Below are 13,690 nucleotides of genomic sequence, written 5' to 3'. Positions count from 1 at the left end.
TGAATAGGCTAAAGGCTTATCATGATGCTGGGCACTTAGTGCAGTTCAGTAAGCATCGCCTCCTTCTCCCATGCTGCCTGTCTCAGGGCAGGGCACAGCCTTGGCAGTTGCCCATTAGCTGGAGACAGCATGCTGATTATAAAGGCTGCTCCCCTGTTTGTGGTGATTTAACTGATGCTATTGAGGAGGGCGTCCTTTCCTCCTTGGCACTTTATGTGAGGTGGCTATCCTTCCCAAAGAAAGAAAGGCTGATAGTCCATGGCTGGAGGTTTGGAAGAAACTCAAACTCCTCAGTAAGAAACACCAGGCAAAATTTTTAACTATTAGATGGGAATGCAAAGATACAGTAGTTAAACTAAGACACTGACCTTGTCATTTTTTATCTCATTTCCCAGGTGTATCCTTAACCCCTCTTTCTGTGAAAGCCTCTCTTCTTCACCTCCTCATTCTGTTGCTCCAGGGACCTTCCAGGGTTTTCAGGGCTTCAAGACCAACTTAGTTCAACTTGTCTGCATCCCATTTGTTGTCTAGAGTTTTGGCTTTTCCTTGGATTCCCAGCCATTCACCCATCCCATGCATGTTCGCTGTCCTCTCGTTATTCTAAGCCACACGTCTAGAGTGACCCTCTCCTGCTGCCATACCCAGGGGTGGGAGCACTTCGAGGCTCTTGGAACTATGTCCCTGGGGTTGGTTTGTTGAGGACTGTTTAGCCTCTAGAATCCCAGAAATTAATTTGGTGCTACTTTCTTCATGGTAGATTTTACACCAAGAAGGACAAAGAGGGGGGAAGTGATGGGGAGGGATAAATTGGGAGATTGGGATTGACATATACACGCTACTCTATATAAATAGATAACTAATAAGGACCTACTGTAGAGCACAGGGAACTCTTCTCCATACTCTGTAATGACCTATATGGGAAACGAATTTTAAGAAGAGTGGATGTATGTATATGTATACCTGATTCACTTTGCTGTACAGCAGAAACTAACACAACATTGTAAATCAACTATAGTCCAATAAAAATTTAAGAAAAAACAAACAAAAAAAACCCAAAGATATTTATAAGAGCTAAAAAAGAAGACAAAAAGCATGGTGTCAAGGTACTGTGAAAATGATTCTATTGTATGGGAACCACATTGGCTGATGATACTTTACACTTGTTCTTTCTAGCCTACTCAGCAGTTGGAATTTAATTAGCAGTAATATATTATTGTCAAAGTAATTAAAACTTCACCTTGATTAAAAACAGAATGGTTTAATTAACAGGAAGAGGTTGGGCTGGCCTTAACTTTCCGTTTGAGAAATACACCAGCCTCAGTGGATTGGTTCTATTTCCTCTGCAGGCCTGAAGGTCCGGGAGGTGTTTATCAACGTCACCAGGCAGCAGGTAGAGGACTTCCATGGGCCCGAGGACTATTGGTGCCAGTGTGTGGCGTGGAGCCACCTGGGGACCTCCAAGAGCAGGAAGGCCTCCGTGCGCATAGCCTGTGAGTATATTCTGGGTGACCTTCATGTCCTGTAGGAGCACAGACTAGCCTTCCATAGAGCTGAATAGCATTTGGACAGTCCAGGTGCTTCTGCAGAATAGGGATGAGAGGATAGCAAGACACCATCAGAACCGTCTCCACCTCTACTCAATTCACTCTTTTAAAATTGTATTTTAAATGTTTGATAATTTCCCCTAGAAGACAATCAGCAAATCAGTTGGGCTAAGAGATTCTGCCTAGGTTGCCAGAATGCAGGTGCCTTCACAATACCAGGAAAAATGGTTTCCGAAAAAGAAAAAAAAAAAAAACCATGCAAGTGGATTCTGCTGTTCATCATGAATGACACAGTTCAAGGGGCATTGATGAGAAAAGTTGAGCTATGACTGTTTACTTCGCCAGCAAATCTGTGAGAATAAGACATTAAAGATTAAGGGAGTTTTATAGCCTCCTGTTAAACCTCTTTCCTCTGAATCTTAAAACATGGAAATGGGCTTTAAAACTGCATTTTTTTGACCCAAGTAGGACTGAAAAAAAGAAGACGCTTGAGGAAAAAAAAAAAAAAAAGAAAGAAGATTGCCTTTCAGGAGAGTCTAAGATTTCTTTATCATGTTTCAGCATCAGCGTTTTTATCATCTCAAACATGTTTAGAAATACAACTTCCTTTCTCTTCTTAAATGTATCTTACCCACCCCATGGGTCCCAATAAAATCTCCTTTGTGAGCCCAGGAGTGTTACCCCTCCCCCAACAAAGAGATGGAGGGCAGAGATGGTTATTGTTTGTTTTTTTTTTTTAATGCTGCTTTTGAGAGTACCCTGAAGAATATGGGACAAGGGGGATTTATTTAAGGACTCAAGGAATTCTTTGTAGCAGATGTTGATGGTTTAGGGATTAAGAATAGGAATGAATTGCTCTTTGCAGAGATGTTTATGTTTCTTGGAAAATGAAATCTCCTTGTCAGCATATGCGTTTCACCTTCATTATCCTGGTGGTCTGGGAGGCTTTTTCCTGGCTGTTGACTGGGTCCTAGGAGACCAAGGAGGACCTTGCAAGCTGTGCTCTTGATGTAAGAGCCATGGGAAATATTTTTCCTTTTGTTATTTAGTTAATTTTAGCCCACAAATACTTTCTGACAGGTCAGTTGAGAAAGGGAATGTATTTGATTTTATTCTTCCTTAACAAGTCCAGCTTTGTGCTCCTGGCATGGCCTCGCCTAGGCTAGCCAAGGTGTATTGTATTGTAACATCTTATGGAAGAACCTCAACAAACTTTTTGGCCAACCCAGTATTTGATCCTGGTCAGGGTGAGGCAGATTATGCTCTGGATCCTGAAGAAAGGAGAGGCAAAACCGCGTAGGGAATTTCAACACAAGTTCCCTTGATTTCCTTCTCAGTGTCACTTTCCCCTTCCTCTTTTTCCTCTACTTCTTTGAGCCCCACATGACCTATTTTATAAATTCCTATGAATAGCATCTCATTATCTGTCCATCTCAAATCTCTGTCATCTCCATACTTGCTCACTTCATTCCTGGCTGTCACGTGCCTGCTAGAAACCTCCAGAGGTTTTCCCCCTGCTTATAAAGTTTGGCAAAGAATGGCTCAGAACCATTTTGCTAATTTCCCATAGGCTTTTTGTTTTTTTGTTTTTTTTTTTTTCGGTACGCGGGCCTCTCACTGTTGTGGCCTCTCCTGTTGTGGAGCACAGGCTCCTGACGCACAGGCTCAGCGGCCATGGCTCATGGGCCCAGCCACTCTGCGGCATGTGGGATCTTCCCGGACCGGGGCACGAACCCGTGTCCCCTGCATCAGCAGGCGGACTCTCAACCACTGCGCCACCAGGGAAACCCCTTCCCATAGGCTTTGATTGTGTACATTCTACTTCATCCTTCTAAACACTTTAATGTTCTGTGTTTCACCCTCACTTCTCTGCCGTGCGCCTTTGCTCCTAGAGTTTCCAGTTTGATAAATGTGTACCCTGGTAGCTGCGAACCCAGATACTGAAGTCCTGTTGGTTTCCAGTTCCTAAATCCACTACTACTTAGTGTTGTGTTGGTGGACAATCGATTCATCTCTGTGTCTTAATATTATGATAAAAGAGTGCTGACTTCATAGTTATTGGAAGAGTCAGAAGTATTGATAACTATAAAGTGTTTAAAACCACACCTAACACGGTGTTAACTCTTACCGGTCATTAGCTATTATTTTATGACATACTTGATTCTCTGTAGCCCGAGCATCATTCACCAGTAAGTGTGTTAATACTTAAACTAATTGAACTGAATTACATTTCTAGTACCTTAGTGATTTTTCTGTGGCTCATGGCTATATAGACTCTAAAACTCCATTCTAGGCCAGCCCTAGGTATCTGATTCTCCCAAGTATGATAGGATCACAGAATGTTTTTAAAAAATGGAAAACACTTTTCTATCACTTCCTACTTTTTTAGAGTCAGCTGATACTTTTGTGGTACTAATCTTGCAAATCTCTTCAGGGATTAAAAAAAATTTTTGTCATTCTTATGTATGATATGCACATCTGAATATGATAAAGATGTGATTTTTAAGTAAAAAAAAGAATATCCTTAAAGCCTGTATTATGCAGTTAGCTTAATATAATCTCTAATATCTACAATATATTTTTAATCTCTTTCTGTGTAGCAAGTGACAGATTCTTTATTTAAAATTATTTATGCAAGTCAAAACATGATTTGTCATTAAATATTGCATTTGACTTGGGGACTAGTATACATTAAAATGTACACTGAAATTAAATACATTTATTGGCATCGAAAGTGGAGGGGAAAAACTGCCTTTAGGACCTTGCTTGGAATTCTTTTGATTTGCTTGCAGGAGGGGGAAAAAACCACCACTTCTTATTTTTGTGTAACTTTCATGTTTTATTGAAATAAGCGATTTCTCGCTGCTATTTGCAAGCACTTCCCAGCAAATAACACATTGCACATGAGGATAGTTTTTATTCCCAATAAATGAAAAGCCAAATTGGACATAATTGTCACGATATTTCTACATTTTTTTTTTTTTTTTTTTTTTTTTTGCGGTACGCGGGCCTCTCACTGTTGTGCCCTCTCCCGTTGCGGAGCACAGGCTCCGGACGTGCAGGCTCAGTGGCCATGGCTCACGGGCCCAGCTGATCCGCGGCATGTGGGATCTTCCCGGACCGGGGCACGAACCCGTGTCCCCTGCATCGGCAGGCGGACTCTCAACCACTGCGCCACCAGGGAAGCCCCTATTTCTTCTTTTTAAGATTGGTTTTTGAAGTGCTAAAGACATCTTCATGTGCTAAGTAAGGATTTTGATATATGAATGTAGCTTACGAATCTGACAATTGTCTTGAGGGGACTTTGCAAAATTAGTATCATTTTTATATGATTCATTAAATTATTGTAGTTCAACATCAGAGCTCCTTATGCTTCCTGCGTTTAACCAATGATCCAGTAAGAATTTAACAGTTTCAAAAATGCAGTGGGCAAAACCTTCATGGCATCTGGGCCATCAGCTGAGGGATGTCTTGTCATGATCATGTTAGCTTATCTCTATAAAAACACCAGGAAGCTCGCTGGCATGGTATCACTTAGAGATCATTCGATTTTAAAGGGGAACAATATAGACACAATTATTTTATTTATGTCACTCATATTTTTATTGAAATGGACCCACCTGGGGTATCAGTTAACTATGCAGATTCCTGGCTTCTACCCCAGACCTGAGGAAGGGCCGGGGACGCTGTGTTTGTATGAAGTTATCCAGGTGAGTCTATGACCAGGTATCTGGGGGACAGCTTGGCCAGGAACAGTGTTGCTCAAATTTTAACACGTATGCAAATCAGCTGGATTCCTATTGAAATGTAGGTGATTCAGTTAAAATGATTTGGTATGTCCAGTCCAAGGTCCGAGGTCCTATCATGTCTAAGGGTTCCCGGATGATGCTGATGCTGCCAGTTGTGGACCCTACTTTGAGTAGCAAGACCCTTAGAACACCTTTAGGAAGCACTGTTTGGGAAATACGGATTTAACCCATAGCTCCAATGTCATCATTAATAGCTGAGAAAGTGATATTCAGAAAGGTTAGGTGGCTTGACCAGAGGTCCGCCGGCAGACATGGAACCAGATCTTATATTCATCCATTCACCCTCCCTGGGTGCTCTTGCTACCAAGCTGTGTTGATTGCTTTCTATTAAATGGGAGTTTGAGAACCATCATAGAAAGATAAGTTCATGTGCCTTTGAGCATTTCCTTGAGGAAAGCAGTGATTGCTTTCCTATTCTGTTTCCGAAGAAATTGAGTTCCTTTACGTGGTCAACTTATTATATATATACACATATACATACACACATATATAATACATATGTATAATATATATACTTTATATATATGTTATTATATATTATATATATTTTTATATATAAATCATGACTCATTGCTGCCTTAGTGGCCACAAAAAAATCAGTACAGATTTTGTTGTAGTAGCCAAAGTGCCTGTCATCTGAAACCATTTTCTTTTCCTTAATAATTCCACCCTGTGTCGGAGAGATGCTGGTTGCCCGTCCAATCGCCTGGGGCTGGAAATAGCTGAGGCTCCATTTCAAAGTGATTTTCTGGAGGTAAAATAAATAAATAAAGCAACCCACATTCACCCCCACCAAGTTGGCAGAAGTCCATCTGCAGGTAGTGGCTCCCACTGGCCTCCTCTCGTTTGTCTGATTCAATCACGCTGGAGGAAGTCGGGCTGCTCTGGCATCTGTTATTTCTGCTGCTGGACAGTTGTCAAAAGGAGGAATATTCAGTTATTCGTAGTTGTTTATTCTCATGGGTGAACATTTGGCTGCTTAGCTGTTGCCGCTTTTCCCTCTTCTTCATCTGCGTACAAAATGTTTGGCCTCTATCATCACCCCTTGGTCGGGCAAACTCTTATTATTATTTTTTAATAAATTTATTTATTCATTTATATATGGCTGTGTTAGGTCTTCGTTGCTGTGCACAGGCTTCTCATTGTCATGGCTTCTCTTGTTGCGGAGCACAGGCTCTAGGTGCACGGGCTTCAGTAGTTGTGGCACAAGGGCTTAGTAGTTGTGGATCGCGGGCTCTAGAGCGCAGGCTCAGTACTTGTGGCGCACGGGCTTAGTTGCTCTGCGGCATGTGAGATCTTCCTGGACCAGGGCTCGAACCCATGTCCCCTGCATTGGCAGGCGGATTCTTAACCACTGCGCCACCAGGGAAGTCCCTGGCAAACTCTTCTTAACACCTGAGCCTTTTCTTCAATACGGGAGTTGGGGTTGGGGGGATGAGGGAAACCTTGGCCTGTTACAGTCACATAGCAAGTTGGCCACTTGGGATAAAATGCAGCAGGAACCCATTGTTCTGCTGATTTTTTAAGAAAAGGAATCTATAAAACATGATGCATCCTGAATATAATCTAAATAGATGGCTTATTTGAGCCACTCCTAAAATATCTATACAGTCATGCCAAGAATGAGTGAAGAACTTAGAGAATCTCATTTAAAAGCTATGAAACTCCCTACTTAATTACAGGCCCATAGCGAAAACAGTATTATTTTAATTTGCTTTGGTGGGGGAGGGCGGTATCTTTTTTGAGAACTTAGAGGAGATATCCAACTAGACCTCAGTTACGGATCTTGGCTTCATGGCTTTGATAAATAATTTCATCTGTTAAAAACTGTCCATAGCCCCCTCTTGATGGCAAAATTAAATATAAAAACACACATCGGCACGTGTGTCTGGCGTTCCGTCAGCCGTAACCTCCGTTTTCCGTCTTATTACCCATTATATCTGTACAAGCGTACTGGGCTCCAGCTGAGTTAGGACAACTTAGATTCTGGGACATGGACTTTTCTTTTTCCTTGATGTGCTCATATCCTTTCTTCTTCCTGGAGTGTATTCCCAGCCCCATCTCGCACTCCTGCCTTTCCCCACCTAATTCCTACATCCAAGGTCTGTTGTGGATACTGTGTCCTTTATGAAACCTAGTTTAGCAAATCCCTTAATACTAATTGACCTCAGCAGCCTGACATACCAACTGAGCCCTTAAAAAAAGGTTCCCTCCAGCATCTCCAGCTTCAAAATTGATAAAACCTAACTATCCACCTTTGAGCACTCCTAGCATTTCTTTAGCACTTCTCCCATGGCACTTATTATCATTTTCCCAGAATCATGGTTATCTTGAAGTTATTTGTGGATTGATTTTCCCTTGTTAGATGGTAACCTGCTTTAAGATTCCGTTGCATGACTCTCATTGTCTTGACCTCTGAGCCTAGTAGGGAGCCTTATCTATCACCTTTGTATTACAGATGTTTGTTTGGTTTGAAAGGCAACCCTATCAATGCTGGATATGGTTCTGTGAAAGGGCATTTGTGAGCTGTGCGTCATGATTGTGCCATGGGACTAACATGGCAACTGGCTTTTTAGCCAATCCATAACTCACAAGGATGCTGTTATTATAAGGACCATCTTTGTCCTCCCTGGCTTGTGAAGTACTCCTAATGTTTACTGCAGTAAAGAAGAGGTCTTAAGGGAATCGGGAGTAGGTGAGTCATCACAGCCCTACGATGTGCAGCATGTGGCCCTGAAAGCCCCCAAGGCCTCCAGCTTCATCTGCACTTTTCCCTTCCTTCCTTTTCGGAGCATGGAATTTGTTCAGAGGTTATGGAAAACATGTTATGACCAATTCTCAGCACCTGGTAGCAATTGCACAGAAGTTTAAAATCCTCCTTCCTCTCCTCTTGGAAGAATGTTCCCAGAGTGAAGAGAAAATACTATCTACTTGGCCAGAGGTTGATCTTTCTTCCCTTTGGACTGAAATTAACTTCTGTGAATATTACTGAAAGATCTGAGAGTCCAGGCCTCCTGATGGAGTTGCACACTACACAGGAGCATCTAGCCAAGGAAGGGGATTGGCGTTGAAATGCAGCCTGCGTTCCACTAGGCAGGAATGCCCCCCCAGAACGTGGCTACAACCACATGAGGGTAGGGACTGGTTTTTCTTGCTGCTGCTTTATAGCCAAGACCTGTGTTCTCACAGGTGTCCAGTTTACAGAAAGGTGCCACATAGGTTGGTGACAGCAGAACTGGGTACAAACTTTGTGGTACTGAGTGCAAAATGAAAACCATAATTCGAAGACACATGAACCCCCGTGTTCATTGCAGCACTATTTACAATAGCCAGGTCATGGAAACAACCTAAATGTCCATCGACAGACGAATGGATAAAGAAGATGTAGTACGTATATACAATGGAATATTACTCAGCCATAAAAAGGAATGAAATTGGGTCATTTGTAAAGATGTGGATGGACCTAGAGTCTGTCATACAGAGTGAAGTAGGTCAGAAAGAGAAAAACAAGTACTGTATATTAACACGTATATTTGTGGAATCTAGAAAAATAGTACAGATGAACCTATTTCCAGGGCAGGAAGAGAGATTCAGATGTAGACAACGGACGTGTGGACATAGGAGGGGAAGGGGAGGGTGGGATGAATTGGGAGTTTAGGTTTGGTATAAATACACTAGTATGTGTAAACTAGATAGCTTGTGGGAACCTGCGGGATAGCACAGGGAGCTCAGCTCTGTGCTCTGTGATGACCTAGGTGGGGGGGAGGAGGGAGGTCCACGAGGGAGGGGCTATATGTATACATAGAGCTGATTCATTCCGTTGTACGGCAGAAACTAATGCAATACTGTAAAGCAATTATTCTCCAATAGAAAAATAAAAAGAAAAGATAATGTGGGTCCCCTTGTTCAAAAACTAAGCATTTCAAGACATCAGATTAGACCATTAAATCAAGCATGGGGCCCCGTGTGACCATACTGGTCCCACACCCATGAAGGTGGCCATAATGGCAGTAATGGTGATGATTCAAGAAATCACCTTATATGTGTAATGCTATTATATAAAGGAAATAATTGGCCTGGAAAGGCTAGAGACATATTCAAACTGATTCCACATGGAATTGGAGACAAGATTCGTCTGTTTTTCCTCCAAAGCCAGAGGCTGCATCACGGGAGCTAAGTTTCCAGACGGCACATGTGGGGTCAAGCCGGCAACTAGACATGCCCATCACAGAACATTACTTCTGTGGCCACATTCTCCTGCAGTCTGTACAGAGGCAAGCAAGGGACGTGTGTCTGGTGGCGGTGATACTAAGAAGGAATTACTGCATTGGCTGAGTAGGTGACTAATGGGGTTTTCTTTAAAAAGTTATTTTGACATTGGGCTTCCCTGGTGGCGCAGTGGTTGAGAGTCCGCCTGCCGATGCAGGGGACACGGGTTCGTGCCCCGGTCTGGGAAGATCCCACATGCCGCGGAGCAGCTGGGCCCGTGAGCCATGGCCGCTGACCCTGCACGTCCGGAGCCTGTGCTCCACAACGGGAGAGGCCACAACAGTGAGGCCTGCATACCGCAAAAAACAAACAAACAAACAAACAAAGTTATTTTGACATAATTCAGACTTGCAAAAAGTTGCATTATAGTACCAAAAAATTCCCTTACTGACAATCTTCAAATGTTAACATTTGACCATATTTGCTTTGGCATCGTCTCTTTCTCTGTTTATCAGTATATGTATTTGTATGTAGATAATTACGGTTTATTTTTTGACTTGTTTAAGATTAAGTTGCAGACATGATGCTTCCTTTCCCCTAAATACTTTATGGTGTATGTTTTTAAAAAACATATCTTTTGACATTATTGTAGTATATTTATCAAGAAATTAACATTGATACAATTCTGTTATCCAATCTAAAGACCTTATTCATCTTTCATCAGTTGTTCAGTGAAGTCCTTTATAACAGTAACAAATCCTAGATCATGGCTTACATTCAGTTCAGAGATCTCTTTAGCCTTCTTTAATCCAAATCATTGCTTGGTCTTCCCTTATTGTTCATTACATTGAATTTTTCAAGTGTAAAGTCAGTTATTTTATATAATGTTCCTCACACTGAACATGTAAAAAGGAAATAGCAGTCACCTAGAAGGGACTGCCACTGGTCAAAGAGATCATCGTAATGGTTGTAACTCATTAAATAAGAATCCATGAATCTACACTGGTATATTTTTTAAATGAATATGAAAATAAATGGAAAGAGACAGCTCTTCCTTACAATAAATGAATAAATGTAGAAGGAATGATGGAAATGGAAAATTATTTAGCATCTATCGTAAAGTTAATTCAGACAAGTGTCATTGGATGCCAAAACCAGTGGCTGAAAGTTTTAGGAGTAACAGGATGTTTACAGGATCGCAGAGTATCTCTCCACAAGATACTGACGAATTACAACGGGGGAGTTAGTAATTTAGCAGTAGAGAATCCTTCCATATACCACCTTAATCAAGGGGTCACAGTTGACATCACCAGCAATGGGACAAATCCACAAATTACTCCTGATGGGATAGAACGAGAAGATAACATCACTTCAGTGATATTCCTCCCAAATATAGTTCGTCTGTATTTAACCATAGGAAAACATCGGACAAGCCTAAAATGAGGAACATTTTACATAATTGGTCATTTTTTAACTACACACGTCTTTCAAAATGCCAGCCTGGGGTAGGCACACTGCTGGGGTGTTCTGTGGATATAAGAATCCACAAGATAGACAAGCTACATCTTTTTGAAAATCAGTGGTATTCCCTTTGAGGTCAGTAAAATATAAACATGAACACAATTATGGAAAAAAATTTTCTTGAATTGTGAAGATGCAACTTGAAACGTCAAAGCCATTTTGTGCATGCCACATCTTTTTAGGCTCCATCTATAAATGCCTTGGGGATATGAATTTATCTTCCTCTGCCAGTGGGGGCACTTCAGTCGAAAGTATGAGTAACACTGAAGTATAAGACTGATTCTATGAAGAGAGTAGGGTTATTTCTATAGAGTTGGTATAAATTATGCTACTTTTGCCTAACGTGTACACAGTTGAGTACATCAGCCTTAAAGATGAGAACTGCTGGGTAGTAGTGCATTACTTTACAACATATCCTACAGTAGATGATGAAAAAATTCTCCAAATAATATTCCTTCATGTTATTGATTGCCAACTATTAGTTACTGAGAAGAATTTGTAGAAATATGGCCACTACCTTTTTAGGAAATCTCAGTTTAGTCAATCTGCCATTCTTGTGAAATAAAGCTTAAACTTCCTGGAAAATGGCCATTTCTCTAAAAACCTCAGTGGAAGTTTAATAGGAAGAGGATATAGATTTTACTTCAATTCAGCTCTCATTTTCTCCACCGAAGAAACCTTCTGAGATAATATGAGCAGACGATAAGCAAACAAAACAAAACGAAAAAACACAAAACAGAAATACAACGTATCTTTGTTAATCTTTGAGGACGTTTTGAGCCTAGTGATATTATTCTTAACTTAGTTTAATATCCCTCTACCAGGATAAGTAAGGACAAGGGTGTGCATTCTAGAAACTTGTTAAGTGTCAAAGAAATGCTAACTAAGGTGTGGAAGTGCCAGACAGCCATGAATAATTGTCTACATGTTCTAGATAGCGTAGCAATAAATAAAATCCCATCCTTTCTTTTGGAGAGTTTATACTCTGGCGAGAGGATAGACTTATCAAACAAGTTTTTTCGAGGGAGCACGGTTAGATAAGCACAGTCTGTTTCAGGAGCTCACCAGAGGTTCAACTTATGGATCCTAAAGGTCTGTGATGTACTTCCTGCGCTAATTCCTTAGGAAGAAGGAGGGTTAACTTAAAGACCCCATGTTCAGGTTAAGGAGAGAGTTTGAGTTGCAAGCACAGAAAGATGGAACAGTATGGAAAAACTACATGGAACTATGTGGGAAAACAAGGAGATGGAGCTACCCAGGGAGAAGTAGGTCAGATTATAGAGCATGTTTGAATTCTCTGCTAAGGTTTAGATTTATTCAGGATGTGGTCTAGGGCCACTGAAGTGTCATAGCAGGGTGGTGATGTGGTCATATCTTCAAACCCTCACCCCACCTTCCCATTCAGCCACAGAGATTTAAAGGCAAGTAAAACTCAAGGCAAGGAAGCTTCATGCCAACCTGTGAAACTGCTGATGGGACTTGAACTTCTGCTAGGATGGTATATGTTAAAGGGGAAGGGGCAAATTGGAGATTCCGGGAAGGTGAAATGACAAAGACTGTGTGGCTTCTTGCATGCAGAGGTGAGGAGAATTGAGGTAGGAATTGAGGAATTACCCCACGTTTGGGGCTTTCTTGATTTGGGGCTAAAGTGACTGAATTAATGGTGATTCCATTAAATGAGGCTATGATTAGAGTAGAAGAAACTAGTGTGCAAAACAAGATACTGAGTTCGGTTTTTGATCATGTTATGTGGGAACTACCCATGGAACATTCAACAAACTCTTTTCATCATGCAGTTGTGTTTATGAGCCTAAAGCCCAGGGATCAGCATCAAACATTAGAATTGAAGGTCATTGGCAAGTAGGTGGTCATTAGGATAATAGATCTCCATCAGGAAGACAGGAGGATTTTATCTGAAATACTTAAGATGGTGTCAACTGAAAAAAATACACAACCTAAAAGTTGAGAGTTACATTTTATTCAGCAGACTTTCTGAGGACTTTAGATAAATGCTGAAAAAAGTGTTCTGAAGAGCCAAGGGGGAAGCCAGGATATGTAGAAGTTTTTGCAACAAAAGACCGGGTAGTCGGAACATCAAAGGATTACTGTTAATAAAAAATAACCAGGGCCTCCCTGGTGGCGCAGTGGTTGAGAGTCCGCCTGCCGATGCAGGGGATACGGGTTCGTGCCCCGGTCTGGGAGGATCCCATATGCCGCGGAGCGGCTGGGCCCGTGAGCCATGGCCGCTGGGCCTGCGCATCCGGAGCCTGTGCTCCGCAACGGGAGAGGCCACAACAGTGAGAGGCCCGCATACTGCAAAAAGAAAAAAAAAAAAAAAAAAAAAAAAAAAAAAAATAACCAGATATATCAAGTTAAGGAATTTAGCGCTTTTCTATGTATGGGAAGATGCAAGAGTCTGGGCTTACTGAAATCATTCCTTTGATATGCACCTCGGCCCTCTGGGGCCAGTATCCTGTGTTTTCTCATCCTGAGTTTCCTTATCCTGAGTTTCCTCAGGTGTACCACTGGGGGTGGCTGCAGCGGCTGACTGCCAGATGTGCTTGGCAGTGGGCAGCCCGTTTGTCTCCATCCTGAGTTCCCTCAGGG

The 13,690-nt window shown here is 41.7% G+C and overlaps 1 protein-coding gene across 3 annotated transcripts in view; it reads left to right on the top strand.

Moving 5' to 3' along the window:
- The window catches only part of UNC5D (unc-5 netrin receptor D), a gene marked incomplete at its 5' end in the record, with an annotated part of 611,405 nt that overhangs the window by 355,629 nt on the left and 242,086 nt on the right, over positions 1–13,690 (top strand). For all 3 annotated transcript variants that reach the window (XM_081220829.1, XM_081220827.1, XM_081220828.1), the window contains one exon: positions 1,347–1,490. In XM_081220829.1, the coding sequence (XP_081076955.1) occupies positions 1,347–1,490 (144 nt within the window). The remainder of the gene's footprint in view (positions 1–1,346; positions 1,491–13,690) is intronic.

The sequence above is a fragment of the Mesoplodon bidens genome (genome assembly GCF_964165515.1).
Source record: "Mesoplodon bidens genome assembly, chromosome: 20".
NCBI classification, from domain to species: domain Eukaryota; kingdom Metazoa; phylum Chordata; class Mammalia; order Artiodactyla; family Ziphiidae; genus Mesoplodon; species Mesoplodon bidens.
Note: the sequence above shows the minus strand (reverse complement) of the source record. Positions and strands in the feature narration are given on the sequence as shown.